Source organism: Gamsiella multidivaricata (genome assembly GCF_025024155.1).
Source record: "Gamsiella multidivaricata strain RSA 2152 chromosome Unknown BC939scaffold_164, whole genome shotgun sequence".
In the NCBI taxonomy this organism is placed as follows: domain Eukaryota; kingdom Fungi; phylum Mortierellomycota; class Mortierellomycetes; order Mortierellales; family Mortierellaceae; genus Gamsiella; species Gamsiella multidivaricata.
This window is the reverse complement of record NW_026251872.1, coordinates 1-26351: the sequence shown is the minus strand read 5'-3', so window position 1 is coordinate 26351 and position 26351 is coordinate 1. Positions and strand designations below refer to the sequence as shown.

Below are 26351 nucleotides of genomic sequence, written 5' to 3'. Positions count from 1 at the left end.
CAACCCATGAGCAAGAACTGCTTGCTGTTGTTCATGCCCTCAAAACCTGGCGATACTACTTGGATGGGTCTCATTTTGTTGTTTACACAGACCACGACACCCTTAGACACTTCCCCACCCAACCAAAGCTTACTCGGCGACAAGCACGATGGATGGAGCTGCTGCAAGAATACGACTTTGATTTCAAGTTCAAGCGAGGAGTCGACAATGTTGTACCGGACGCCCTCTCCCGACGACCAGACTACCGGGATCCGCCACTCCCACCCATGTCAATCAACACCCTTGACCTTCAGTCAGATCCAGGCCTGAGGCAGCGCCTGATAGATGGGTACCAAGAGGATCCTCGTCTTGCTCTCATTTACCAAAGCTGCCTCCGAGGGAAGTCACCGTCTTCATATTCTTTGCATGATGGTCTTTTGTATGTTGAACGACATGGTGATACCTTGCTTTGCATACCAAAGTCCTCTGACCTTCGTCTTCTTCTTCTTCATGATGTGCACGATGCTGCTATAGCGGGTCACTTGGGTTTTGACAAGACCTATGCCGCTCTGCGTCGCTTCGCCTTCTGGCCTCAGATGTCCGTTGATACCCGTCGTTATGTCGAGTCATGTGCAAGCTGTCAGCGCAACAAGGCCGTCCGTCGCCTTCCTGCTGGTCTACTTCGCCCCCTGGCGGTTCCTGAGCAACGCTGGGACACTGTCTCCATGGACTTTGTCGTCAAGCTGCCAATGACTGCGCGCAAGTGTGATGCCATCACCGTGTTCGTGGACAAGTTGTCTAAGCAGGTTCATTTTGCGCCAAGTCGGACTACGGATACTGCTGTCGACGTCGCCAATTGTTTTTTCAGCAACGTCTTCCGCCTGCATGGAATGCCTAGCACCATTGTCTCGGATCGGGATACAAAATTCACCAGCACTTTTTGGCGTCGCCTACAGGAGCGTATGGGCACCAAGCTTGCCATGTCCTCGTCGTTCCACCCACAGACAGACGGCCAGTCGGAAAGAGCAATCCAGACTTTGAAAACGATGCTGCGAGGCTTAGTCAACCATAAGCAAGACGACTGGGACCTGTATCTGCCGGCGGCCGAATTTGCATACAATAATGCTGTCCACTCCTCCACTGGTGTCTCGCCCTTCTTTTTGAACCAAGGGTTCCATCCTCGGGTGCCTGCTTCTCTTCTTGGTCCCGCCACCCCTTCCAGCCCCTCTGCATCGGACTTTGACTCCTTTATCTCTGCACAGCAGTCTGCCCTGGCTGCTGCCCGCGATAGCCTTCTTGAAGCTCAAGTTCAACAGGCCAAGCATGCTGATGCCCATCGACGCCCTCACTCCTACCAGGTCGGTGACCAAGTCTTACTCAGCACCGAGCACATCACCACTGCCTACGACTCCACCCGCCCTGCTGCCTCCCTTCAAGCCCGTTTCTTTGGGCCATTCACTCTTCTTCAACAACGCTCACCAGTCTCGTTTCAGGTTGAACTTCCGCCCACCATGCGCATTCATGACGTCTTTCATGTTGATCGGTTCAAGCCCTTTATTTCATCCCCCGAATCCCTTGGTCGTCGCTCCTCACCGCCCCCGGAACCTGAGATCGTCAATGGCGAAGTCGAGTACGAGGTCGAATCCATCCTTGCACACAGAACACGACGAAAAAGGCCCGAGTTTCTCATCAAGTGGGTAGGCTATGACGAGGCCAAGGACTCCACCTGGGAACCCCTTCAGTCCATCACCAACTCACCCCTCATCCTCCGCAAGTATTGTCAAGAACATGGCCTTCTTCATTTATTAGGGGAAGGTGTGATAGTATCCTAGGCTAACCTTCTGCTTAGCCCTCAACCACGCCCCCATCACCGCGCCTCCACCACTGCGCCCCCTGTATATTAGTATAAATACCTCTATCTCTCTGTATAATAAAGATCATCCGTTCTAGCCCTTGTCTCTTGTCCCCTGCCTCTCGTGTTCCTACCTCGTGTCCTCTTGTTCCTGCACTTGTTCCTTCCTTCGTTTTGTTGCTATTACAAAAGCTGACACTAGCCAGCTCTCAGATAACAACGGTAAGATGTTACCTATTGCAGTCTGTTCTGTTATCTCACTATCCTCTTCTATGGAGCTAACGCCTTTGCATACACTAGCTGGAGGCCAACCCGGAAGACCCTCGCCCCAAGTCCCTCCTTATTAGGTACGACGATGTCCGAAGCGCTATGTACCGACACAGGACTTTGGCATACAAGAAGAACTATGATGTTTCTTTGAGTGTGAAACTTTGGATGGACACCATTCGGAAAGAGGGTGGCAAATCGCTATTTGATGAAGATGTAGCAAAGCTCGATGGCAAGAACTACATGATAGCCTGGTCTTCTTCATTCCAAATCAAGGTTCTCTTTGCATGTGCTCTCAGTACCTTTTCTTTGTTTTTATTTTTTTTTCCTGCTAATTCAAATCGCTCCACTGTTCCCAATGTACATGTAGGTCATGCAAGACAACGCAAACATTGCTTGTATGGATTCGACGCACAAGGTTGTCAAGGAACTCAGGCCGTTAGAAGGATCTGTCCAATCCGGGTACTTGTTTACTCTTCTGGTGAAGGATGTTCGCTCGCTCCAAGCGATACCTATCTCGTTCATGATCTCGAACACGGAATCGCAGTATGTCAACGCGAATGGAGATGCATAAAAGACAATGTTAGGTATAAAGACTGACAGCGACTGCATAACCACAGGTATCCGATCATCGCATGGCTCTCGTGGCTGAAGAGGGAGTGCAACCTCCGGATGGAAAGGTTCATGGTGGACTGTGCTAAGACCGAACATCAAGCAATCAGAAGCGCATTCCCGTGCGCCTCTATTTACTTGTGCCTCTTTCATGTCGCGAAACTATGGGAGGAGAAACTTCGGACAAGCACTTCCGTAAGGATAGAAAATACTAGGGAGGGCATACAGTCATATCTCTCAAACCATTAACACGACTCTTTCTCGCGCAATTCTAGATAGCAAATGCAAAACAAATGCGTCCGCTACTGCGAAAAATACGCGAAGCAAAAACCGAGGCTGATCTTGAAGAGCAATGGGAGCAGTTTAAAGAGCGGTTTCAGAATGCTGATGCACTCATCAAATACATGGAGAAGCAATGGATCAACAAGGAAAGCATGCGCCGATGGGCACCTCTCTATCGTTCAGTAAGTAATCGAGATCTCAGCTTTCTGATCGCCTTGCGCAATAGGTTTGGGTCTGGGTATGTGATTGAGTAGACAAAGACTGAGATTCTATCATTTGGCAACGGTGCTCTTAAATAGCTGTGTGTAACAAGACGAAGGAAGTGAAAAAGAGAACTAACTTTAATAATAATTACTATACACAAATACATATACATATACACATATACTATATCTACAAATCAAAGTCATTAACATTAAATGGCCTGGTCTACGATATGTAACTGGTCTTATTCTAGTCAATTTGTTAACGTTGAAGCACTTTATTCATTTGAAATAGCACCATCAACATATTAACACAAATAACCTTGTGGAGCGATGGCATCGAAACCTCAAGCGAAACTTTCTGGCGGGAAAGCGCAACCTGCGAGCCGACGAACTCATCTACATCCTGCTAGGTGTGGTGGAAAGCCAGTACCGCACCACATACTTCAAGATCACAAGCGGCCTTCAACCCCGTCGCCTAACATTCCACGAGGAGGCACGGCGTAAAAAGGCCATCCAAGTTGATTCGGCTCGGGCGAGAACATTGATCAACATTACTAAGTCTGTGGAAGGCTTGATCTCTGTGTTGTCGTTTCAGACCCCGCCTGAGGCGCAATATGCTATCGATATATTGTCGGACAAACGGCTCCGCTCCTGTTCTTGCCCTGACAACGAAAAACACGGTCTACCGTGTAAGCACATGTTCTTGGTATCGAGGATCTATCCAGGGTTCCAAGTGTGCTTTGACAACAATGCAACTGAGCTTAACGGGACAGTCAATTGACGAGAATGAGGAAACCGTCCTGGAAGAGGATTATGGCCCTCCATTAGAGGAGTTTCTCTCTCCGAATCTACTTCAACAACTACAAGCAGCACGAGAGGAGGAGGAGCAGCGACTCCAAGCCGTGCGACAACAGGAGATGCAGGAAAAAAGAAGACGGCAGGAGGAGGAAAGGGCTCAAGTGATGTGGGAGTGTGAGGAGACAATTCGCCAGGCTTGGATGGAGCTTGGTCGAGTGGTTCACAATGGCAAGACCAGGAAGTGCACGGAGACTTACTTTGTTTCTGCGGCGGCACTCCTTCAGAAAGCAGTACGCGAGATAAAAGGAATAGATGAAGTTAATGCTGGTTCTCGCTGCCAGTAAATTCTCTTAGTGCACATTCATTATTTCCGCACGCGAGAAAACAATAAAACCCAACGCTATTTCGAGCCAATCAGCGAGTTAGTGCGGAAAAGTTCAGACTACCCATTTAAGCTGATGACGTCAGCTCCGCCATTCCGTCGTTTATGTCCTTCTCCCTCAAAACCCAATTGATTTACAACCGAAGAAATCCTATCTTTCGTCTTCGCGGGCACTTTCTTTTAGTCCCCATCTATACTTTTGTATCGCACCATCAGTTCAAGGTGAAGGCTTAACCATGCAGACCTCTCATATTTACTCTTTACCGCCTTCGAGTTACTTTAAGGTTTAGGTAAGACAAGAGCCACATCTAAGAAACAACCCCTTTTGTTCAGTCATGTACACAATTCAAGGCAGAATGACACAGATTAAGAGCAGCAAAATCAGTTTTAATAATAATACATCCATGATTCTCGTTATTTATTGTGATTTGTTGGTTATCTAGTACAGAATGCGGGTGACGATGTTGGTGGGGGTCTCGCTGACGCGGCGATAGATGTCCTGGATCTGCTCCGGTGTTACATCCGAGATATCGGCCATCAGGTAGGCGATCTTGCCCTTCGAGTCCGAGAACTGCTTGTCGACATTGTGATCTGCCAGAATATTCGTGATCTGTCTCAACACACCGGGCACATTCAAATGCGTGTAGCACAGACGGATCGAGTTCTCCTCATCGCGAATCGCACGCAGATCGACCTCAGGGAAGTTGACGGCGCCGATCGATGTGCCGTTGTTGATAAACTTGATCAATGCCTGCGAGACCTCTACACCGATCATCGACTGAGCCTCCTCGGTCGAACCTCCAATGTGTGGGGTCAAGAGCGTGTTGGGACATCCAACCAGCTCCGACTCAAAGAACTTGCCATTCGCAGCAGGCTCCTTGGGGAAAACATCAACAGCAGCGCCACCGATGCGTCCTGAGCGCAGGGCCTTGGCCAGGGCAGGGATCTGAACAATAGTGCCACGGGAGGCGTTGATCAAGAAGGAGCCCTGCTTCATCTTGTTGAGTTCATGTTCACCAATCATGTTCTTGGTGTCCTCAGTCTCAGGGACGTGCAGAGTGACAAAGTCCGAGGACTCAAGCAGTTCATTCAGAGAGTTGACCTGCTTGCTTGTGCCCAGGGGCATCAGTGGCACAACGTCGTGGAACAGCACGCGCATACCCATCGACTCTGCGAGCACGGATAGCTGCGATCCAATATGTCCATATCCAACAATTCCTATTGGTCCGAGGTTATCAGTGAACAAAAAATATATAATTGTCAAATGGCGTTATTTCCAGTGCCATCGCGTTTTCATTTTCTGTGCATAGAAATGCTGTCGCCGAAAGCATGACAGTGGAAATCAGGAGAAGGAGTGTAAGCCCGGAGAATCAATATTTTGTGAAGCCCTACTAGAGCGAAAGAAGTAGCTCATGCAGACCCATCAAGTAAAGGGTCTAGGCTCTCTTCTTTCTCCTTCTCTACATATGCTGTTATTTTTCAGTTCCCGACAATTGCGATCATGACTACAACAATGACTACCTCCCCCAAAATGGCCAATACCGGAGGCATTAGAGATAGCCCTATTGGCAGCAGGCGACTCACCGCATCCGAGTTCACTCCACCCACTACCCTAAATACAACGTTCATCCCCCCCTACAAGTAAAGAAACAGTACGAGCGAAAAAAGAAAAAAAAAAAGCACATACCAAGTGTCTTGCCACGGATCTCATAGCAGTTTGCCGAAACCTTGGACCATACGCCCTGGTGCATCTCATTGTTACGATCACCGAGCTGTCTCGACAACAGCACGATTTCAGCCAGGACCAGTTCCGCGACGGATCTCGAGTTGGAAAAGGGCGAGTTAAAGACAGCGACGCCCTTCTGGGACGCATGCTCGAGATCGACTTGGTTCGTGCCGATGCAGAAGCATCCAATCACTCCGAGCTTCTCAGCCGCATCCAAGACCCTCTTTGTCAGCTTGGTCTTCGAGCGGATACCGACACAGTGCACATCACGGATCTTTTCGATCAATTCATCCTCGGGCAATGCTTTTGCAAAAGTCTCGACCTAGCGGAAGGCAGTAGAAAAAAGTTGATAGAAAAGAAGAATGCGTCAATTGAGAGATCCAGCTGCAGGTGAGTCACGGTTTCAACCCCTTCTCGCATCTTTCCACCACACGTAAAATTTCATCTCATACCTGATAACCCTGGTCTCTAAGGGCAGAGACTGCAGTCTCGTTGACGTTCTCGAGCAACAAGATCTTGATATTCGCAGTGTTGAAGGGCTTCAGGATCTTGACCTTGGTCGACCCTCCAAAGGAGCCCTGACGCTCCCGTCCACGGATCTCTGGAACATGGGCATCCGAGGGACCACTAGCCGAAACCACGTTCGAGCTGTTATCGACGTTGCTAGTACTGTTGCTGACGTTCGTAGGCATCACTCTTGTAGTCGAAGGGGCTGAGGACATATTTGAGCGGGAAGTGAAGAGAAGGAAGGGAAGTGTATGAATGAGGAGGGATGAGGATGAAAAGTAAAAAATGGTTTGTGGTTCCAAGAATAAAATGCGACTTTGTGGAGTTCATCTCCAATTCCACGTGCTGGGCGATTTATTTTTATTTTTCTTATCAGCATTTCATCTTTCAAATGTTTCAATCCCCCTCTCCCCCCTCTCCCACAATCAAATGCATCGCATCATGGCATGAACAATGTATCAAAAACCATGATACCCTTGATAATCCGTTAGATGTTCTCTTTCTATAGGTATTGCTTACGCATGTTTACTGTGCTTGTCTGTAATTTGATCCGCAATAAAGATGCCGCCTCCTTGCTTCCCGCGACAACACGGTATCGCTTAGTCCTCATGGATGCCAAAGGGCTTGACGAGGGCCTCAACTTTCTCGGTGTCGTACACCTCGCCAAGAATCTTGCGTGCGTCGTCGACTTTGCCAAAGTTGTTCCACATCAGCAGACCCACAATCTTCTTGTCCTTCAGGTACAGCACCAGGCCTTTGTTGTACTTCTCCTTGTCCTCGACCTTCACTGCCTCAGCAGGCAATGGTGTAGCCGTCGCCCTTTCACGCTTGCCCTCCTTCTCAGACCCTGCTGCCGCCGTTGTCTTAGTTGATGGTGTTACAGCCTTGGATTCCTCCTTCTTACCATCGTCATCCGATGCTGCTGCGGCAGCGACTGTAGGCTTCTTTGTCCAGATCGACACCGTCGACAGCTTCGAGTCCAGAATACCAACAGCCTCATAACCAATATGGGGTCCAAGATCAGACCAGAACATCGATTGGTGCTTGTACGTCTTATGCAAGTCATCCGAAGCCATGTTCTGTCCCGCAACACGGCCACCCAAAATCGCATTATCGTAGTGTTCCACACGACGACGGCCCAGGGTCACATCATGGAAGGAGGTCATATCTCCTGCGCAGTAAACGTTGCGGCGGGCTTGGAGCTCAGCATTGACTGCAACACCGCCACGGATTTCGTCGATCTCCAGTCCAGCTTTCTTGGCGAGATCGACATTTGCCTCAATACCAACAGCGACAACCACATGGTCCGCAAGGATCTTCTCGCCGTTCTCGAGCGTCAATTCAACCTGACCGTCCACAGCCTTGGACGAGGCTACACGGGAATTGGCCTTTACAACAACGCCTTCCTGCTCCACCTGAGAGGTCGTCCACTTGGAGAGGTACCGGGGGAAGACCAAGCCCATGTTCCCGTCCTCAGGGAAAACTTGCGTCACTTTTACATCTTTGTCCTTACCTATTTTGCATATGTATACATGGGATATTTAGTACTAAGAACACTATGCGAAGAGAGAGCCATGGTTTTTGAATGGGAAAAAAAGAATTGTAAACAGAACGTACCATAATGAGAGATAGCGACGGCAAGTTCACTGCCGAGGAAACCGCCTCCAACAATGACAATCTTCTTGCCAGAGGACTTGACCAATGTATGGAGCTTCTTAAAGTCCTCGACAGAGCGGTAGGTCGTGACCTTGTCCTCTCCAGCGTCCTTGAGAATAGGCAGAGTCTTGGGGGTACCGCCCGTCGCCAGGAGAACCTTGCCGTACTTCAGGGACTTGCCACTGTTCAACGTGATGGTCTGCTCTGCGACATTGAGATCTGAGACGGTCACGCCCGTCAATAACTTGACACCGCTCTCTGCAGACTCGATTTCATCAAGCGCTTCCTGGTCCAACGCCTCAATCTTTTCCTTGCCCTGCAGCACAATACTATGGATTTAGAAAATAGGTAAAGAGACATTGTGAGCGCAAGCACTTGCGAAAATGGCTTTTGAATAAAGATAATCAAGGCGTTTCGCGCTGGTTGCTCGTACTTGCGCTCCTTGCCCTGCCAGTCCTTGAAGGAGAGCTTCTCAGTGGTCTCCTCGGATTTATTGAACCACATCTCCTTTGACAATGGGGGACGCATATAAGGTCCGATATCCTCGTTACCGATGATCAAAATCTAATGGATTTCAATGAAAGTGAGTAGATGTGTTGCACCCGCACTCACGCACAGATTCCAATGAATCCATGACGACTTACAGCAGCCGAAGGATCCTTCTCACGAATGGCCTCCATGGCAGCAAACGACGCCGTTCCACCACCTATGTGTCATTATGTCCCAGTCATTAGAAATTATACTCCATCGAAAGACCACCTTGTCCTGCAAGAAAGACAGAGAGAGTGCTTACCGATCAGGATGTAAGGGTAGAAATCCTTTTCGTATTTCGCAGCAGGAACTTCCTGATCCTCTTCCTCGGCATCATCTGTGAGGTCCTGCTTGACCTCCTTTTTGTGCGAAGAGGTTGCGGCATGGTGATGGTTGGCCTCAGCAGTCTTTTTCCTTGGTGGGGGGGCTGTCAATTTATAAATCTATTGCGCAGATCAAGTACAACGTGGTGAGGATCATGAAGTCCAGGAGGACAACGATTATATGATCTTATGGCTTGAACAGCGTCTGAGACAGTATACGTACCATAGGGCCAAAGAAAAGCAGGGAACCGATCTAATGTGTTTGGGATCAATACAACAACAACGCGCAATTGAAGGTCATTGTCAGTACAAGATAACAGGCACAGAACTGTCATCTAAGTGCACCCTGCGTATAATGTATTTCTTACCACCCAGGCAGCATCCGAATTAGGGTGATGGGCAGTGTGGTGAGTTGCTGTGGCACTGGGGGCCGAGGCGTAGGCGCGAGCAGTCTGACGGAGCGAGTAGAGCGCCTGACGAGGGGCAGTTCCAGCGGCAGAGGCAGCGACGAGGGGACGCTGCTGTCCCAGACGGGCGGTTGACCTGATGGTAGCCCTGAATGCGAGCGGGATCATGATTCGAAAAGTGCTTATGAAGAAGGAGAGGGGAATGGAAGAAAGATTGGAGATTCGTATGGGAGCTTCGATCGGGTAGAAGTGTTCCTTCAGTTCCAACTACCGCCCGTTGTTGCAGCAGAGACAAACCCAAAAGCAGACAACAATAGTTATTGCGCTATCGCGTCCTTTTTTTGTACTCCGCCCGATGGATTTCCTGCACGATAGCAGTTAGGTGTATGCACTTCCCCCACGGCATCCGTGAACTGATCCATTGTGTGTCTTGGAATTAAGGGTATCCACATACACATATACACATACACACTCAGCTTTGAGGTCATTACGACCCTTGACACCTCCTTAGCCATCAACAACACGAAGGCGATCAACCATCGGACGAGGACCAAAAGTCACCAATTGAAGCAAGAGCGGGAAACCCACATCCGGGAATAATGACAACAAATTAAGGCCAAAGGAGATTCAGCCAGTATCATAGTTATCGTCAATAATATGTCCCTCTACGGCGACCTCCCACCGCCCAGTGCCTCCTCAGCCGAGGGAGAGAATCCCACTCAAAAACAAGACTCGGATCCCAAGGATGGTGTAGCCGCTTCGTCTAAAGCTACTGCAAAACCGGTTCTCCCTGGTACTTGATTCATGAACAACAACAGAACTCCCTCTTCTTCTACCACTTTTTTCTTGTTATCCAGAATACACTAATAACAAGACTCCCCCAAACCCCCAAAAATGTCTCCACACTTCAGCTGGATGGGCGTCGTCAATCACCCGCCTTAAGCCCACGCTGAATCGGAAGTTAGCCGCAGTCAAGCCAAAAACAGCCGTACGCACCATCCCCGCTGGATTCGCCGCTCAGTCGTCCACAATAACTGCATCAGCAGCAGCATCGTCAACTGATATCCAAAGTGGAGCATCACAGGGATCTAATGCAATAGCGGAACTTTCCGCTCCGGCTGCGACATTATTCTCGCCGCCCAAACAGCCTGAAAAGACCGTGGACGAAAACAGCTGGCTAAAAGCAAGGACTGCGCAGGTTCAGCGTCAAGAGTACGATGCCATGGTAACGAATACTTTCATCGCTTCTCTTAGAACTGACGTTATTATTATTATTTTTCGAAAATCGATCTCATTGACATGCTGTTCGTTTCAAATACATGTAGGCATATGTGAGAAAGCAAGCAAAGAAACCACCGGTGAAGGGTCAGGTTGGGCCCATCTCACTTGACGACGACTATGATATCGCTCGACCGAACGAATATGAAGAATTCAAGGTGCTCTTCGAGAACGAGTGGCGATTACGCGAGGAGGAAAAACAACAACAAAAATTACAAGAACGGACTTTGAGATACAGGCGCTCACTTTCACGCTCATCTTCACCTTCACGGACTCGTTCGCGTTCCTACTCGCGCTCCAGGTCCAGATCCAGGGGTCGCTCCCACTCTGCCTCTCGTCGGCGGTCTCGGTCTCAATCACCCAAATCTGCAGCGACTCGCTTTCGCCGCTCACGCAGCCGCGACTATAGTCCTTTATCACGAACACGCGCTCCACATAGTAGAGGAGATCGATCGAGAAGCAGAAGCAGAAGCAGAGGCAGGAGCCCACATCCTTCCCGCAGGGGTGGTCATCCTAGATCCAGGTCGAGGTCGAGATCATATTCTCCAAGGCGGTCGCCCAGCCCTGTTGCACGAAGACTCAATTCTCCTCCTGGTAGCAGCGGTCAGGGACATGGACATGAAAGACCAGCGACTGCATACAAGGCGTTTATGCCGCCCGTTAGCTACTTTACTGAATCTGATACCACGCGCAGTACACCCGTAGTACCGCCAATAGTTGGTGCTGCAGGCGCCACTACTGCAAGCCATGTGAGCGCGAATGATGTGTCAGGCGAAGATGCATTCCTGCGGCGAGCTCGTTTAAGCCAGCAGCAGCAACGACCTGTGAATCCCATTGCGCCTGCATCTCAACCTGCGCTGCAATCGCGGCCCGCCTTTGTTCCTAGCACGCAGCAAGTGCCCTCCAAAGGTAAAGCAGCCGCTTCTTTGCATATGCTCTCTTCACCTAGTCTTGGTATTATACACTCAACCCATATCTTCACCAATATTCTTCATTCCCTTGACAACAGGAACGCCATCCACCGTAATTTTATTGACGAACATGGTGGGGCCAGGCGAAGTAGACGACTCCTTACAGGAAGAGACAGCAGGCGAATGTGAAAAGTACGGCGCGGTCGTACGCTGTCTCATTTTTGAGGTCCAGAACGGCAAGGTACCGCCTGAAGAGGCTGTACGGATTTTTGTCAAGTTTGGGGCTCTGGGTTCCGCTGAGCGGGCGCTCAAAGATCTCGATGGCCGGTTCTTTGGAGGACGCCAGGTCCGTGGCCAGTTCTTCGATGAGACCCGGTTTGATCAATTGCAGCTGGCTCCATGAACAACATAATAAAGCAACCAAAAACAGTTGGATTTCTATTGTAATACTTTTCGTTTTCTACCACATTGTCATTTGCTCTTACACACCAACAATTTGATCTGCGATCACATTTCTTCAAAAGGCACAAATAGGTGTGAATTTATTTACTGAAGGAAGAAATTGCAGCACATGATGCCTTAGTTTCGTCCGCGTCTTGAAACTGCTTACTCTTGCTCGAGAACGATATGGGAGACGAAAAGGGTGTCGAAGAAACGGGTGTAATGCATTGGACACTCTTAACGTTCTCCTGGGACGACGATCGCGTGCTCAAGCTCGAGCTAGAACTGCAGCTGAGTGCTGGACTCTTGATCAGCTTCTTGAACTTTGCCACCGCTTTGATCTAATTTTTTTTTTTTTTTTTACGTAAGAATGTGCCAGATGTTAGAAATGATAGTTTAGAACAAAGCATATAATACCGATGGGAAAGAGTAAAGTGGGACATAAACATACAAGGGTCATAAGCCCGTTGATGCGCTGGATGGCTCCGTTTAGTTCATCCTCTGTCACTTCTGTCACAGCAGTCTCTGTGTTCAACTCCTTGCACTTCAATTCCTTGTGACCATCGTCTGTCAACCATGGGTCATTCTATACAGTATGGATGGAAAGCGCGATTATAATAGACACTGTTAGCCATTTTGTGCGAGACGTCTCCTCCAAGAACGAAAGCCCCAGGAATTCTACACATACTCTGAGTTCATCAATGGTGATCCGCTTGGTAGGATCCTTCTCGAGCAGTCTCTGCATCAAGCTCCTGAACCTCGGGTCTTGTTCTTCCTCCAAATCCGGAGATTTCTCTCGAATAATTGTCTGCAGTTCCAGCGGACTCGTGGAACGGAACGGCAAGCGGCCATACCGGATACAGTACAAGGTCACCCCCATAGACCAAATATCCGTGGCCCTTCCTGAGACCTCTCCATGACCATACCGACACAGCTCTGGCGCCATGAATGCCGGTGAGCCCGCGGATTTCTTTGTCAAATCGTGGCCCTTCTTTGCAAACATTTCTGAGACGCCGAAATCAACGATCTTCAGTGTGCCATCTGAGGAGCGAAGGAGGTTGTCCGGCTTGATATCCCTGTGAATAATGTCGTGGTCGTGGACTAGCGGGTGTAAACAGTATTATTGATAATTTATTAGCTTGTGCATTGTAAGAATCGAGAAAGAAGACGGGGAAGCAAAAGTGAACTTACGGTATTCGATGCCGAGGACCATCTGCGCAAAGACATCACGGCATTCTTCATCCTCAAAGATCTTGCCGATCTTGTCGCCTAGAGTCACTTCTGTCAGCACCCCGCGTTCGCACAGTTCAAAAACTAGACAGAAAGAACAAAGTGGCCAGGATGAGTCACCAAACGATCATGAGTTTGATCCGCAATTGTGTTATTTGGTGAATACTGGCTGCTCACCCATAAACATAGAGTCTTCTTTGGCAACATCCAGGACCTCGTACAGTTTGACAATATTCTCGTGGTTCAGCTTTTTCAGGATGGCAATCTCGCCTCGAATCATGTCCAGGGGTGACGATGGTGCCAATGGTGCCTCTGGCCCACGTCGACCGCGTCCTCGACCTAGCATGAACAGGTTTGCACGATCTTTCTTGCGCAGCTTGGACTTGCTGAACTCCTTGATTGCCTGCATAGGTGTGACAAAAAAAAGGCGTCAGTACTGTCGCTATCATAGCAAAGGATTGCATCAGTGCATACTCAAGCACTGTGAAGAAAAAGAGAGAGAAAAGTGAACAGAATGTACATAATATATCCCTGTGTCGACATCGATGCCTAGATTGACGATGCCGTAGGCGCCCTGTCCAATGATTCTTTCGAGGACGTATTGCTTCAATTTCAAACGGCCATCTGCGGTCTCTGTCACACATGCGTCAAGCGTTTCCTTGACGGGGATCGGTCTTGAGAAGGAGCTTCGTCGAGACCCGGGTGTACTGGAGCTGCCGTCTATTCCTGGCCTTGGTGTTGTTGAAGAGGTGTCGACAGATAGGCTGCGTCCATGTCCATGTGTTCGTCCGAAACTCGTGTTGCTGAGATCATCATTATTGCTGGGGAGGCCGGGCACTTTAAGCGACGCTGATGGTGAGGAAGAAGAAAGCGAATCGAGGTCCTGATGGTACGAGGATACCCCTGAGGATAAGGGAGAGGATGTGGATGCGGATTGAGTGGATGTGGAGACTATGTCGAGGTGCAGGCGAGGCATGTTTGCGAGAAGCGGGAAGGCGAAGGCGTGGTGATGGTTGGGGTCTGTCTGGGTCATGGTCGCTGTTGGACTCTGGACGATGAAAGCTGGACTCTCGAAGGAATCGAATGGGTCGGGTTGCTTCTCATTCTGAATCTCAATCTGGTTCTCGTTCTCATTCTCGGTCGAGTTCTCAGTAAAGTTCTTGTCGGGCACAATCTGTTGAGTCTTGGTTGGCAACTGTTGCTGTTGCTTGGTGGCGTCAGTCGTGTCCATAGACGCGTCTTCTTGTGGTGTATGAAGAGAAGTCATGAAGGAAAAAGAGTAAAGAAGGGAGGGAGAAAAGTGGAATGGGAAAAAGAAGTCGCTCCCGCACTTTTACCTTCAACAAAGACACAAAGACACAGAGACACAAAGGCACAAATACTAAGGTTTATAAGCTAAATTTCATATACACGCGTAGTCTACTTCACACGCTATATTGCTCCCAATACCATGTCAACGGCAAAGAGAATAGATTGGGGAGTCATATAATATTTCTTGGGCTGTGGCAATCGGGCTGTGGCAATCGGGCTGTGTTATGCCAACTCCAAAAGTTCAGCAGAAGCGATCGACGAAACCTCCTGTATCCCTTGGACTGATTGTGGAACAGATCTGCTCCAGATTTTTACACGTACAACAGTCAAAACTCGTTTTTAGGCTTATGAAAACGCGGCCAAACTTTAATTGGAAATTGAATTGACCTATGAAAGGTGTATTCTAAAGATGAAAAATATAACCACATATTTAAGGTTATGGAGCCAATTTACATACGAAAATGGTCCCATTAACCAGTTTCGACCGTGGTCCATCGCTTTTTTTTTTTTGAAGTAAGAAGTAACCCGCCAGGAGCGGGACCAAAAATAGGTGATCAACTCCATTGTGTATGGCTGTAACTCGAAAACGTCAGGTAAAAGGCATGATGTTTATCCGATTAGTTATAACCACTGGAGTGCGATAGAGAAAAAAAAAATCGTTTTCGGGCAAGGGGTGCATTTTATACCTTTCTCGCCCATGAACACTGTCACACTGAGGGAGAAATAATGCTCAATCTGAATTTGCTCCTGTGGTGACTACATATTGCTGCCGCAAGAGAAATATGCTATCCTATTCCTCCGATCCAATCCTTGTCACAAACCTCAATATCATTTCTACTAAGTGTTTTTCAAAATATCCGTAAATTTATCAATGCTTGGCGTATGTCTCTGAGGATCCTACTAAAGATTACAGATTTATCTTCCCTAACGATTATTGAACGAAACTTTTTTTTTTCTTTATTCTGAGGGACTATGTGCAAGGCGAACGTGGATGGCGTACCACGGCGCCAAAGGTATTCGAAAAGAGAGAACAACATTCTAAAAAGACAAACAGACTGAACTTCAGAGATCGGAGGATGGATGGGTGTGCGTGTGTGCTTTAAAGTGTTTACTTCTTGGCATACATGGCCTTGATGGCGGCGGTCGAGTACGACTTTGGGCGCTCAAGAGGCATACCCAACGCGCGATCCCAGATCAACTGGGACAACACCCCCAATCCACGCGACACACCGAACAGCACCGTGTAAAAGTCCTGCTCAACCAATCCGTAAGCAGATAACAATACTCCCGAGTGCGCATCAACGTTGGGCCATGGGTTCTTCGTCTTGCCGTGCTCTAGCAGGATTCCAGGAGCAACCGTGTAGATCTGAGAGACGAGCTTGAACAGGGGGTCGTTGGGGATGTGCTTCAGCGCAAACTCACGCTGGCATGTGTAGCGTGGATCCGTCTTGCGGAGAACAGCGTGGCCATAACCGGGAACAACCTGGCCGCTCTTCAGGGTCTTCCAGACATACTCCTTGATCGTCTCATCCGAGACGTCCTTTCCACCAAGCTCCTCGCGCATCTTGGTGATCCAACGGAGAACCTCCTGGTTGGCGAGTCCATGAAGGGGACCAGCAAGACCGTTCAACCCAGCAGCAAAGGACAGGTAAGGGTCTGATAGAGCAGAGCCGACCAAGTGAGTCGTGTGTGCCGAAACGTTACCACCCTCGTGGTCAGAGTGGATCGTAAGGTAGAGGCGCATCAGCTCAACAAATTCCTTGTTGTCACTGAATCCGAGGAGGTTGGCGAGGTTGGCTCCGAAATCCTTGTTGGGGTCAATGGGCGCAACCTTGGCGCCGTTTCTAAATACATTCTGGTAAATGCGACCGGCAATGTTGGGGAGCTTGGCAATCAAATCCATGGAATCCTCAAAGGTAGTATCCCAGTGCTCCAGCTTGCTGACTCCCTTCTGATATGCCTTCGCGAACTGAGACTCGTGCTGAAGAGCAGTGACAGCGAGCGAGAACTGGGACATGGGGTGGAGGGTGTTGGGGCAGCGGTCAAGCAAATCCTCAACAAACGTGGGAAGGGTTGCACGGGCAGCCCACTCGGCCGAAAGACCCTTGACCTGCTCCTGAGTAGGGACCTCGCCGGTGACGAGGAGCCAGAAGAGGGATTCGGGCAAAGGCTCGCTGCCGCCCTCAGCAGCCGGGAGATCGCGCTGGCACTCGGGGATGGTCTTGCCCCGGAAACGGATACCTTCCTCAGCATCGAGGACAGATCCCTCCCAAATAAGACCCTTGATACCACGCATACCACCGTAGGCCATGTCGACGGTGGTCTCGCCCAAGACCTTGTTACCGAACTCGGCCTTGACCTGCTTGACTTCCTCGCGCTTCTCAGGAATCAACTCGCGAAGGCGGTCCTTCAAGCCCTGTTTGGCATGCAAACAAAATTTCGGTCGTCAGAGACCAAGCAACGGACCTTTCTTCAATGACAATGACGCCACATCTTTTCTCTCCATCCCGCTCCCTTGTCCACTGGTTCACAACGGAGACTGCTGCAATCAAAACGATGTCAAGCAGAAACTTCTTTTTTTTTTTTTCCTTCTCCAGTGAAACAAACCCCATCGACACAATACACACTCTGGGTCCTTAGGCAAACACTTTTCCACGGTCATTCTCCTTGCATCCACACATTCAACACAGTCCTCGCAATATGGACAGTGAGGGCTGTCAACGCACCTGGGGCTTGGTGGAGTATGCGCGGATGGCGGATGCGGCGAACGTGTTGTGGCGGGTAGCAACCTATTCAGTCCAGATAGTGTGCACAATGAACAGCAATGGTCAGTAATGCTCTTTTGTAGTTGAATCGGAGAGGATGCAACTCGAATTGTCAAAGCGAAGGATCCCCTGAATCGAAAGGGAAGACAGGAAAGAATCAGCCCCGGAACCAAGCATAGTCGCCTGCTGATCAGAAGCAGTGCTTGTGAACGGCTTGATAGTGATGTCTTGATGGAATTGCCTTTGACTGATAAACATAGGCAGACAGATAGAGACAAAGCGATGAGGGGTTGAATGATAACAAGTAAGTACCTTGGCGAGGCCAGGGAGGCGGAAGGCAGTACGAAGAGAGGCCATTGTAACGAGAAGAGAGTGTAAAGAGATGGAGGATGGGATTGAAGAGAGTAAAGAAGGAAAAGAAAAAAACTGCCTCCGACGGATGTCTTAAAAAAATTTTGACTGAACTCAATCGAATTACGTTTTGTTCAAAAGCGGAGTGCCATCGGATTCGATGTGATCATCCGTCCCCCACTCTCTTCGTCTTTATTGACGACGACGAGAAGAGAAGGCCGTTCGATGCATCGTCATCTCGGTCGGGCTTACTTCAATTAAATTGACGATGCAGCTATCGTGTCCTGTGCCCATCTTTTGTGCATTGTCTAGGATTTTGATCACTCTCACATGAATATCGTTGGAGTGCTCTTCCTCCGCCCAGCTATACAATATGCATGTACAAAGAAAGTATTCAGTTACTACGCCTGACCCCTCTTTCGCCCCACGGTCCCCACCTGGCGCCTTAGTTAATCAGCTTGGCCCTGTTCATCAACATCATTACTACCTCTAATTCACTTCTTGGATCATCCCATAGCACAACAGGGTTATGAAAAAGCGGGGTCAATGTCCATTTTTGGTAACCGGCCTTTCTCCGTCCGTGCCTTCGTATTATCATAAACAACAGAACCATAAACGCGCAGATTTTACTATTGCAGCAAGAGTCCATGTTGCATATCTTCGAAGGACCCATAAAAAAGATAACGAACCGCCGGAGGGCTGGTCAGAGTACGCGAAAAGATGCTACAGTTGGTGTCATCCCAGAATAAAAAATGGGGCCAGATACATATCGTGACTGCAACCCGATGCATGCTAGAAAGAGACATCAGGCACACGCACAGTCGAACTCGCTATCGACGAAATGTGTACCTCGGGGATCCCCGAGGTGTTACAAGAAGATGCATTCGACGCGGCAACAGCACTTTCGCGATCTATTATCCACAGAGAAAGACTGATTAGTTTTTAAGGGTTGTACATCCACGATACAAATAGCTCCGTCCACAACAACATACTAGGGCTGGTACGACTGTGCTGAGATGCTGTGCGGTTGCTCGCCTCGTTCTCTGACGAAAGTGGCTCCGCATGTCGCACAACACTGCCAAGATGCTGGCTCGATTTGATCCAGTGCGCTAACACAGTCTCTCGATATCGCTGGTGGAGCCATCCTATGTCGTCCTGGATCCAATTCGATCGTAGGGCGTCCTGAACACTCCATCGCTTCCCAGGTTCCATCGTCAGCAGCCGCTTGATCAGTTGTCGCGCTTCGGGACTGATACTCTTCCAGTAGCACGATGGGAATACCAGACTACTTTCACAAACGCATTAAAGGTGTCAGAACCGCCTGAATACGTGCCATTAAAGCAAGTCCTAGTGCAACATTCTTTTGAGAGAGTTGTTATGTTACCTGTTTTTCATCTTGAGCCGCATTGTCCTTTCATCCTCAGTCGCATATTTGGATGTGAATGGGTGCGTACCTGACAGAACCACGTAAAGCGTGACACCCAGGCTCCAACAATCTGCCGTATATCCATAGCCTGAACCCTTAGCATGCTTGACATCAAACACTTCCGGTGCCCTATCGAACAGCCGCCCACCAACTGCTTTAGTACTACTCGATAGTCAATAAGGATTAGCATTTACCCCTTGCACATGAACGCGCTTCAACCCCACTTACATGTAGGCAAATGTACCGCACATGGTGTTCATAAGGCGTCCTTGTTCAAACTGGCGAGCCATGCCAAAGTCCGTCAATAGTACTCGAGGATATTTTGTCGTCGATGTTAGAAGCAAGTTTTCTGGCTTCAGATCTATTCAAAGGGAAGCAAACGCGTCAAGCTACATGCCTCTTTCTCACGATCGTCGTATCATCGAACACGCGCTTACCTCGATGCGAAATGTTGATGTTATGAAGGTACTAATAGTGCAGAGACGAAGAGACAAAGGACGGCACCATGTTAGTGGACATAAACTCACCTGGGTATAACCCTATGATAGGTAGACGCGCAATGTACCTGGAGTGCCAGGAGTGTCTGATACGCCACGAATTTGGCCTCTAGTTCTGACAAGGGCCCATTCTTCACAATGTAGTCGAACAGGTCGCCTCCAGTCACCCTAGAGTAGATTATAATGAAAAGAGTAAGTTCAAAGGTTTCAGAGCATACTCGGTCTCCCCACTTGCGAAATACAGTAAACTAAATGACCTTACATTTGCATAAAGATATAGATGTACCGAGTAGTCTTGATGGTATCCACTACTGGGACTATATTTGCCTGTGAGAGGAACATCAGGGGATGTTTATTATGCGCTATTACAGCATAGACGAATCAATACTTGAGAATACAATGCTAATCTTACATGGTCGACGGTTCGCAGTATGGTCACTTCTTTTTCAATATCGGTCCCGCCAGAGTACTCTGGAACGCCGTAGCGAATTCTATCCATAATCTTCACCGCGAGCTGGGCCTTTGTCTTCCGATGAATGGCCACATGTACCTTCGCAAAGGTACCCCTTAGGAGAAGGGCATCATCAGTAACTGTCATTGAGCAGCTTCAAATGCGTATAATAGCCTTGATTCTCTCAAGGACTTACTTTCCCAAAGTGAGTGGCAGTATCTGGTACGTCTTTTCGATGAGCTATCAGAAACCCGTTCATCCATCTCAATTAGTACTCATTACAACGACCATTCTTCTCAGCGACGGCTGCACAATAGCACATACACCGATTTCTACATCTTCATGCTCTAATTTTGGTGGCGTCAGCTCCTGAAAAATAAAGTCTAAGAAAATAAACGTGCGTAACTGTCAGTATCGATATCGTTTGAAGGCTAATCCTAGAAAAATCAAAGTACCGACTTACGGTAGTTGCCTCTGATGCGAATAGAGTCTCCATGTGATAGAACAACAGACTCGCCCTTCCCAATGAGTGATCCATTCCCTGCGTATGAAATCGAACGTCTGAAAATGAACGACGCAGTCGTTGTTTGTTGTAAATATTCGCGTACAATAAAATAGGTAAGATACGACTTACAATAGGTGCCATTGGTGCTCACGTCCTATTCGTAAAAGCGTAGTGAATTGATAAATGCTACCGTACGAATGTGATAACAATGAAATGGACACGAAAAAAGACGCGTTTGTGCACTCACTTCGCACATGACAAACCCAACAGAACTCTATGTGTGGGTAAACACAGCACAAATTAGTTGCTTGAATAAAGCGCCATCAAAATCCGCTTCACGCAATCTACGATACGCACCGTATAAAACTGGCAGTGGCAATTCGAAATGGTGTTCTCCGTCAAGATCAGGTCACTGTTGAGAGTAAATCGATATCGAGCATCAAAACTCCTAGATCAAATTCGCCCTCACTTTGAAGTGTCGTATTAAGAGTGTGTTTTGCATCAGCAATACCTCGTTAAGTGGCGGCCGATCGTGGTTGACCTGTCACGATGGATGACTAAACAGGCTATATATGTCCCGATGTCGATCGCCTGGTCAGTTTACAGCCTCCAGCGAAACAGCAGCCTGGTAAAGGACGCGTCAACGTTGAGGACGTCAATATGCTTGCTTTACTTTCGAGCGTGGATCGGTTGATGAGCCATCCACAGACAGTCGTGTTGTCCTTGGCTGGGCCGTGAGCTGAACTACTGGAGAGGATTCCTGCTGCAAATGGGGGTGTAAGTATGGTCTGAGTGGGCTGAGAGAGCTGTTGGGAATGCTGCGAGATCATGGTGAGGGGAAAGTGAAGGAAAAGAATGCTGAATCAAAGAATGAAAAAAAAGCTAAGAAAAAAAACGAAACAGTCAGCTTGACGATCGATCTACATGTGCCCAACCGCAAATAATCGATGGTAAACCACTAAGTCGGATTGGTTCCTAGTCAAAGCGCGTCCGCACATTCCTCCTGCATGCCTTTTGACCAATACTAGTTTTTTATATACTGGCAATAGAGTATGTTGAATCGCTCCTTTTTTCTTTGTTCATTATAAGGATATTGGTACTACACGTGGAGAAAGGAAGCAAGTATCTGTACAAAGATGACCGAGTCATTCTGGGTGGAGTGGGGTGGAGTATTGGACGATCTGTTCCTGCAGATCAGAGTTAGTGCAATGTCTTAATTCACTCAGAAGCCATCGTGTGCGACCCAAGCAAAATGTCCGATGCAGGTGTAAGGTGCCTCCTTGAGGAAGTAAGCGATCGCACGGCATTGTCGAACTAAACAAATTCCTCCAGCTTTACATTGCGAATTTCAAGGGCGGTGGCATGCTTTGCCTCCTACAGACCGAACGGGGCATTAAACGAGATGCGTTAGTTATATTGTTGAAACCGTAAAGTCGAGACTCATCGTTATCTGAAGACACCTACTTTTTCTGTGGCCTGATAAACCTTGGAATTGGCGCGTCAGGTCGACCGTATAAGAAGGTTGCTAAGATCACAACTAGTGTTCCCAGCTGGAACTGAACAGAAGGCTCAAAGTCGAGAAAGTAGACTGAGATCATGCCCGAGGTAATGATCGATAGCGATGTTGCAAAGCCCTTCAAGATGTTGTCCGCATATTTGACCACGATTGCAACCAAGAGTCCTCCAAGTGCCTGATTCGTGATAACCATCCAGGTTATTGTAGAATAACCTTGGAAGATACCAGCCTCGTAAATTTTCTGCCTGTCGTAAAACATAGCCAAAAAACTGAACATAGACCCCGAGATGCCGAGCTGAAGGTTCCGGACCCACATGTCGGACTCACTGCCCTTGAGGATCTTTTCGAAATAACAGCCTGCGAATCCTGAAGAGACGCACGAAGTCAGCACTGCCAGTAATCCAATGATCGGATTCTGACTTGAATCCTCCTCCAACAAAACGTCGTCTGAAGCCAGTTCCATGATTTCTGAATCGTTCTCCTCGTCCCTTGAAGTATCGATCGCAATCGGGCTCTTGGGGGTCCCAACATTTTGCAGCTGCACCAGTGTAACGCCGATCATCAAGAGGCATAGCGAGAACCACTTTTGCCGCGTTAACCGTTTGTTGAGCATCACTACTGAGAAAATGGCGGTCGAGAGGATTTTCATCTGGTAGGTCACTTGAAAAGTTGCTGCCTCCAGATTTGAAAGGGCGATGTAAAGGAGATTGTTCTGTAGAGCGTATAGTCCTGAGGGCACCAGCATCTTGAGAATTTCGCGTGGCTGCTCTACAATCTCTTTGCGGACGATGTAAACCGTTTGGGAGATGGACTTTGTCTTGTAAACAAGAATCCAAAAGCAAGTTAACAGCTTGATAATCTCTGCGAGAAAGACGGCTGTTGAGGCGAGGTACATAGGCTGATCTGGATCCACCGTGACTCGTGAATAGCGCATCATTAACACCAGGACACTGTTCTGCAGCAAAAGGACGAGCAGCGACAAATGCTTCATTGACACGCCCAAAAAGGTTGCTCCATCCTCTAGAAAGAACATTGCAAGATGGAAATGTACATCTATGTTAACGTGGCTCCTTTTGTTCTTTCCTGGCGCAAATATAGCCTGCTAACTATAGTGACGCGATGAAAATCGATGAACACTGCTTCTTATCGCCATTGACATATTTCGTTCCATGACACCTGCAATCAATTGAAGTCCTGGTTCCATGTATTCATATAATAAATTCCCGACAGACCAAAGATTGCGCCACTTGGCGTGGTGTGCTGACCTCGTCGATACTGCTATTGCCTTTTCCTTTGACCTATCCTGAAAGTCATCGCGCCGTTGCATTTCCTCTCCTGGTGCCACACTTCGTCAGGTAATGCAGCGTCCATTGCAAGAAGAAAAAAGCCCGCGCCTACTCATGCTTCAGATCATGACCTGGTGTGAGAAACCGTCGAAGACCAGAAACTTACGTCGTCTTCGACCATTTTGATGCTGTATTGTTGGTAAGGACCCAAGGTTTTTTTCATTGCCCATGTTATGCATGCGTCCGGTCGATAAAGACTTGAAGTGAAATGGTCCAGGAACGATTGACGTGTTCTCGAAAGAGCCTCCTGGCAACGACGATGATGCAGAGGATGGCGGTACTATATCAGCGCCTCCTCCTCCTCCTTCTCCTCCTCCTCCTCCTCCTCCTCCTCTTCCTCCGGCTGCTCCTGCTGCTCCTGCTCCTCCTGATATTCCTGCATGATAAGCGCTCGGAGAGGAGGAGGAAGATAAAGGGGGGATGGTCATAGTATCCGAGGGATGTTCCGAAGTAATTGATAGCGGGAAGGAGGACTTTAATGGTGTGTGAGGCCGATGTTGCAGTGGACTATTGCCGGTCAAGGTGCTGAGGCTGCTGGTGCTGTTAGCGAGGACCGGATTGGGGCTGCTTCCTGCGTGGCTAATTACGGTATTGTTATAGATGCTGCTGCTGCTGCCGGAATAATGGTTCAAATTGCTGCCGCTGTTGTTGGGAATACTCAGACCAAAGCTGGTTTTTGTGGCGGGCGGGGTGCTGCTGGCGCTGTTGCTTGACATATTGAGGATAGAATCCTGCTGGAGAGAGTATGGATGGGAATCGGCCGAGGCCGAGGCAAAGGAGGGCCTTATTGGACTTGAAGATATTGAGGAAGGCTGCAGAGGCTGAGCTGGTTGTGAAGACAGAACGTAGTGCTGGTGAGCAGAATGAGACCCAGTATGATGCGTCGTCATTGTTAGGCTGGACTTGATCTGATCGAGTGCAGCTGATGATGGAGAGACAACCTCGGCTTCATTACTGGTGGACTGACGCTGGTTTTGGTTATGGCTCTGGTGCTGGTGCTGTTGCTGTTGCTGGTGCTGGTGCTGGAACTGGAACTGAGTATGATCCGTGTTGACGCTCCGTGCCCTGGGCCTGGCACTGCCTGTGAGAAGTCCCAGGTGACCCTGCGGCCCCAGCGAGGAGGTTGCTGCTGCCGACATACGGCTTGATCAAAGGATATTCGTCCGTTTTAAAGCAGTTGGAGACAACTGAACAGTGCTGAATACTCCTGAGAACTTGTCCGAGAACGGAATAAATAAACCTCTTCTGGAACGAGGGAAGGCGACCAGAAGCGACACTTGTGTAATCGAGAAAGAGAAAGGGATTGTCGATGGAGCTGAATGGATGAAGACAAGAAAGAAAGAATTGGTGGCAAATCAAAAGGGAAGGGAGGGTAAGAGTGGAGAGAGTGGGAAGATAGCCAGGTTTTACTTCCCAACACTCCCAATCGGTTCCTATGAAAAGGATCTCATTCGATGCACCATTTGCCTGCCAGTACCAAATTAGACCAGACCAATGCCTCCAGTATCCCTTTTGAGCGGACTAGCCCAATCTGAGCCGGCATCCATGCAACGTAAATGAAGATGGAAAAATAGGTACGGTCCCTAGGAGCAGGAGATCAACTTTCTAAAGACGCGTAGCAAGATCTGTGTGTTGACTGGTCAGCTTGCCAAGGAGAGATTAAGCGAGATCCAGGCTCAAGGTTCCTCACTTCTGTCCCTCTTTATGTCCGTGATAACGGTGCTACTACTAAAGCAAAAATATACCCCATGTGCCTCAAGGTCCCCCGCTTCACAAAGGCAACACTCCTGGAGGACTCCTTTTTTTTTCTTTTTTTTTCTTCGCAATTGTAGGAGAAAACGATGGAACGCGCTATAGTCGTTCAGTATGCTGATTGACTCATTGATTGAGCACCTGGTAGTCCATAAGGATCACAAAAAACTCCATATCATTCTTCATCTTCATCGCGTCGCATCCTGCCGCGTGGTTTCCATTGCCAGGCCGATCAAGCCCCGTGTTTCTTTTCCGGAAGCGCTTGGCGTGAACGCGACAAGGCCATTGGGCAGACAAATCTTTTTTTTTGTGTTGCCTTGCCGAACAATGATATCCTATCTTCCATTTACGTGATGCTCCCTGACAGGCAACCCTGTCCACATGCACAAAATATCCACTTTTGAGGTACGAAATTCTACCGGACTTTGTTTTGCATGTACGCTAGTATCAGATGCGTAAGACATCATCACTATCACTTTAGTACTACATGTACCCACTCTAGAGTTCCTTCAGCAGGCTCTCTGCCAAGGAGATAGACAATCCTGTGTTGTTCGGCTAAGCAATGAAACAACACAGAGGATTAGCCCAGGATTGATAGGTGTTGCCATACACAGCCGCAGCGTAACCGTTGCCCTGCTCAACAGCATCTTACCTCGACAAATGCCTTGGTGATCCTGCCATTCTATATAGCAACGGTGATTTGCAATGAGCGGTTAACAAACGCATGACACTAGAGTATCATCCAACAGTAGTCCCAAAACGCTGAAACTTACCTCTAGAACCAACGCAAAGCGCTTCGATCGGTGTCCACCAAGAGCAGCTATTTCAGCGACAAGAGAAAGACAATATACATGTCAATGAAAATTGCCGCTGGCAATTGATGCGTTCAAGCGACTCTCTCCTCTCCATAGTAAAGCTACTTACCAGAGGCGTCAAAGTCGAGTCCGAGGTCCCTGACAAAAGTGCCCTGAGGATCAGCAAGCATTGTAATCTTCCTGCCGACCTCGAGCTGCTTACCCCAAGCGTCCATGACAAAGGCATCG

The 26351-nt window shown here is 48.6% G+C and overlaps 10 protein-coding genes across 10 annotated transcripts; 2 read left to right on the top strand and 8 right to left on the bottom strand.

The window, feature by feature from the left end:
• The first annotated feature begins 2027 nt into the window (after positions 1-2027).
• BC939DRAFT_81628 (uncharacterized protein) lies at positions 2028-2764 on the top strand. The gene is made up of 2 exons (XM_051561925.1): positions 2028-2374; positions 2469-2764. Exons 1-2 carry the CDS (start codon positions 2201-2203, stop codon positions 2670-2672), a joined length of 378 nt encoding a protein of 125 aa, XP_051405924.1. The 5' UTR covers positions 2028-2200; the 3' UTR covers positions 2673-2764.
• Positions 2765-4767: 2003 nt separating this feature from the next.
• BC939DRAFT_471264 (uncharacterized protein) lies at positions 4768-6886 on the bottom strand. The gene is made up of 3 exons (XM_051558207.1): positions 6557-6886; positions 6066-6426; positions 4768-5596 (listed from the first exon to the last, which is right to left on the bottom strand). The coding sequence occupies exons 1-3, from the start codon at positions 6824-6826 to the stop codon at positions 4818-4820; spliced, it is 1410 nt and encodes a 469-aa protein (XP_051405923.1). The 5' UTR covers positions 6827-6886; the 3' UTR covers positions 4768-4817.
• Positions 6887-6959: 73 nt separating this feature from the next.
• BC939DRAFT_471263 (apoptosis-inducing factor, mitochondrion-associated, C-term-domain-containing protein) lies at positions 6960-9796 on the bottom strand. Its single transcript, XM_051558206.1, has 7 exons — positions 9490-9796; positions 9345-9374; positions 9061-9241; positions 8912-8973; positions 8701-8831; positions 8229-8596; positions 6960-8124 (listed from the first exon to the last, which is right to left on the bottom strand). The coding sequence occupies exons 1-7, from the start codon at positions 9694-9696 to the stop codon at positions 7211-7213; spliced, it is 1893 nt and encodes a 630-aa protein (XP_051405922.1). The 5' UTR covers positions 9697-9796; the 3' UTR covers positions 6960-7210.
• A 197-nt stretch (positions 9797-9993) lies between these two features.
• Positions 9994-12164, top strand: BC939DRAFT_471261 (uncharacterized protein). The gene is made up of 4 exons (XM_051558205.1): positions 9994-10321; positions 10440-10753; positions 10854-11715; positions 11816-12164. Exons 1-4 carry the CDS (start codon positions 10186-10188, stop codon positions 12118-12120), a joined length of 1617 nt encoding a protein of 538 aa, XP_051405921.1. The 5' UTR covers positions 9994-10185; the 3' UTR covers positions 12121-12164.
• A 65-nt stretch (positions 12165-12229) lies between these two features.
• Positions 12230-14812, bottom strand: BC939DRAFT_471259 (kinase-like domain-containing protein). Its single transcript, XM_051558204.1, has 6 exons — positions 13909-14812; positions 13566-13791; positions 13350-13472; positions 12847-13259; positions 12610-12744; positions 12230-12499 (listed from the first exon to the last, which is right to left on the bottom strand). The coding sequence occupies exons 1-6, from the start codon at positions 14653-14655 to the stop codon at positions 12260-12262; spliced, it is 1884 nt and encodes a 627-aa protein (XP_051405920.1). The 5' UTR covers positions 14656-14812; the 3' UTR covers positions 12230-12259.
• Positions 14813-15578: 766 nt separating this feature from the next.
• On the bottom strand, positions 15579-16881 carry BC939DRAFT_471256 (citrate synthase-like protein). Its single transcript, XM_051558203.1, has one exon. The coding sequence runs from the start codon at positions 16714-16716 to the stop codon at positions 15808-15810; it is 909 nt and encodes a 302-aa protein (XP_051405919.1). The 5' UTR covers positions 16717-16881; the 3' UTR covers positions 15579-15807.
• Positions 16882-18331: 1450 nt separating this feature from the next.
• BC939DRAFT_81417 (kinase-like domain-containing protein) lies at positions 18332-21712 on the bottom strand. Its single transcript, XM_051561922.1, has 16 exons — positions 21368-21712; positions 21206-21260; positions 21052-21106; positions 20942-20968; positions 20824-20848; positions 20653-20730; positions 20514-20572; positions 20386-20429; positions 20151-20304; positions 20001-20065; positions 19807-19906; positions 19679-19709; positions 19470-19602; positions 19200-19370; positions 18808-19100; positions 18332-18726 (listed from the first exon to the last, which is right to left on the bottom strand). The coding sequence occupies exons 1-16, from the start codon at positions 21522-21524 to the stop codon at positions 18608-18610; spliced, it is 1566 nt and encodes a 521-aa protein (XP_051405918.1). The 5' UTR covers positions 21525-21712; the 3' UTR covers positions 18332-18607.
• Position 21713: 1 nt separating this feature from the next.
• On the bottom strand, positions 21714-23429 carry BC939DRAFT_81462 (nucleotide-sugar transporter-domain-containing protein). Its single transcript, XM_051561924.1, has 2 exons — positions 22159-23429; positions 21714-22068 (listed from the first exon to the last, which is right to left on the bottom strand). The coding sequence occupies exons 1-2, from the start codon at positions 23241-23243 to the stop codon at positions 22029-22031; spliced, it is 1125 nt and encodes a 374-aa protein (XP_051405917.1). The 5' UTR covers positions 23244-23429; the 3' UTR covers positions 21714-22028.
• BC939DRAFT_81461 (uncharacterized protein) lies at positions 23430-24949 on the bottom strand. Its single transcript, XM_051561923.1, has one exon. The coding sequence runs from the start codon at positions 24693-24695 to the stop codon at positions 23616-23618; it is 1080 nt and encodes a 359-aa protein (XP_051405916.1). The 5' UTR covers positions 24696-24949; the 3' UTR covers positions 23430-23615.
• An 857-nt stretch (positions 24950-25806) lies between these two features.
• Positions 25807-26338, bottom strand: BC939DRAFT_508877 (uncharacterized protein; the record flags this gene model as incomplete). The annotated part of the gene is made up of 4 exons (XM_051561057.1): positions 25807-25863; positions 25961-25990; positions 26082-26128; positions 26233-26338. 4 exons carry the CDS (start codon positions 26336-26338, stop codon positions 25807-25809), a joined length of 240 nt encoding a protein of 79 aa, XP_051405915.1.
• Positions 26339-26351: the final 13 nt, after the last annotated feature.

Coding starts and splice junctions, on each gene's coding strand:
- BC939DRAFT_81628 (XM_051561925.1), top strand. CDS start 2,201: ATGTACCGACACAGGACTTTGGCATACAAGAAGAACTATGATGTTTCT. Junction 2,375..2,468: donor CTTCTTCATTCCAAATCAAG/GTTCTCTTTGCA, acceptor ATGTACATGTAG/GTCATGCAAGACAACGCAAA.
- BC939DRAFT_471264 (XM_051558207.1), bottom strand. CDS start 6,826: ATGTCCTCAGCCCCTTCGACTACAAGAGTGATGCCTACGAACGTCAGC. Junction 6,427..6,556: donor TTAGAGACCAGGGTTATCAG/GTATGAGATGAA, acceptor GCCTTCCGCTAG/GTCGAGACTTTTGCAAAAGC. Junction 5,597..6,065: donor GATCCGTGGCAAGACACTTG/GTATGTGCTTTT, acceptor TCGGACCAATAG/GAATTGTTGGATATGGACAT.
- BC939DRAFT_471263 (XM_051558206.1), bottom strand. CDS start 9,696: ATGATCCCGCTCGCATTCAGGGCTACCATCAGGTCAACCGCCCGTCTG. Junction 9,242..9,344: donor TGCTTTTCTTTGGCCCTATG/GTACGTATACTG, acceptor TCTGCGCAATAG/ATTTATAAATTGACAGCCCC. Junction 8,974..9,060: donor CTACCCTTACATCCTGATCG/GTAAGCACTCTC, acceptor AATGACACATAG/GTGGTGGAACGGCGTCGTTT.
- BC939DRAFT_471261 (XM_051558205.1), top strand. CDS start 10,186: ATGTCCCTCTACGGCGACCTCCCACCGCCCAGTGCCTCCTCAGCCGAG. Junction 10,322..10,439: donor TGCAAAACCGGTTCTCCCTG/GTACTTGATTCA, acceptor TCCACACTTCAG/CTGGATGGGCGTCGTCAATC. Junction 11,716..11,815: donor GCAGCAAGTGCCCTCCAAAG/GTAAAGCAGCCG, acceptor CCTTGACAACAG/GAACGCCATCCACCGTAATT.
- BC939DRAFT_471259 (XM_051558204.1), bottom strand. CDS start 14,655: ATGACTTCTCTTCATACACCACAAGAAGACGCGTCTATGGACACGACT. Junction 13,473..13,565: donor AGAAGACTCTATGTTTATGG/GTGAGCAGCCAG, acceptor CTTTCTGTCTAG/TTTTTGAACTGTGCGAACGC. Junction 12,745..12,846: donor TCACCATTGATGAACTCAGA/GTATGTGTAGAA, acceptor CATACTGTATAG/AATGACCCATGGTTGACAGA.
- BC939DRAFT_471256 (XM_051558203.1), bottom strand. CDS start 16,716: ATGTCCCAGTTCTCGCTCGCTGTCACTGCTCTTCAGCACGAGTCTCAG.
- BC939DRAFT_81417 (XM_051561922.1), bottom strand. CDS start 21,524: ATGATCTCGCAGCATTCCCAACAGCTCTCTCAGCCCACTCAGACCATA. Junction 20,969..21,051: donor GCCACTGCCAGTTTTATACG/GTGCGTATCGTA, acceptor ACCCACACATAG/AGTTCTGTTGGGTTTGTCAT. Junction 19,710..19,806: donor AGACACTCCTGGCACTCCAG/GTACATTGCGCG, acceptor CTGCACTATTAG/TACCTTCATAACATCAACAT.
- BC939DRAFT_81462 (XM_051561924.1), bottom strand. CDS start 23,243: ATGTTCTTTCTAGAGGATGGAGCAACCTTTTTGGGCGTGTCAATGAAG. Junction 22,069..22,158: donor TTTATCAGGCCACAGAAAAA/GTAGGTGTCTTC, acceptor TTCGGTCTGTAG/GAGGCAAAGCATGCCACCGC.
- BC939DRAFT_81461 (XM_051561923.1), bottom strand. CDS start 24,695: ATGTCGGCAGCAGCAACCTCCTCGCTGGGGCCGCAGGGTCACCTGGGA.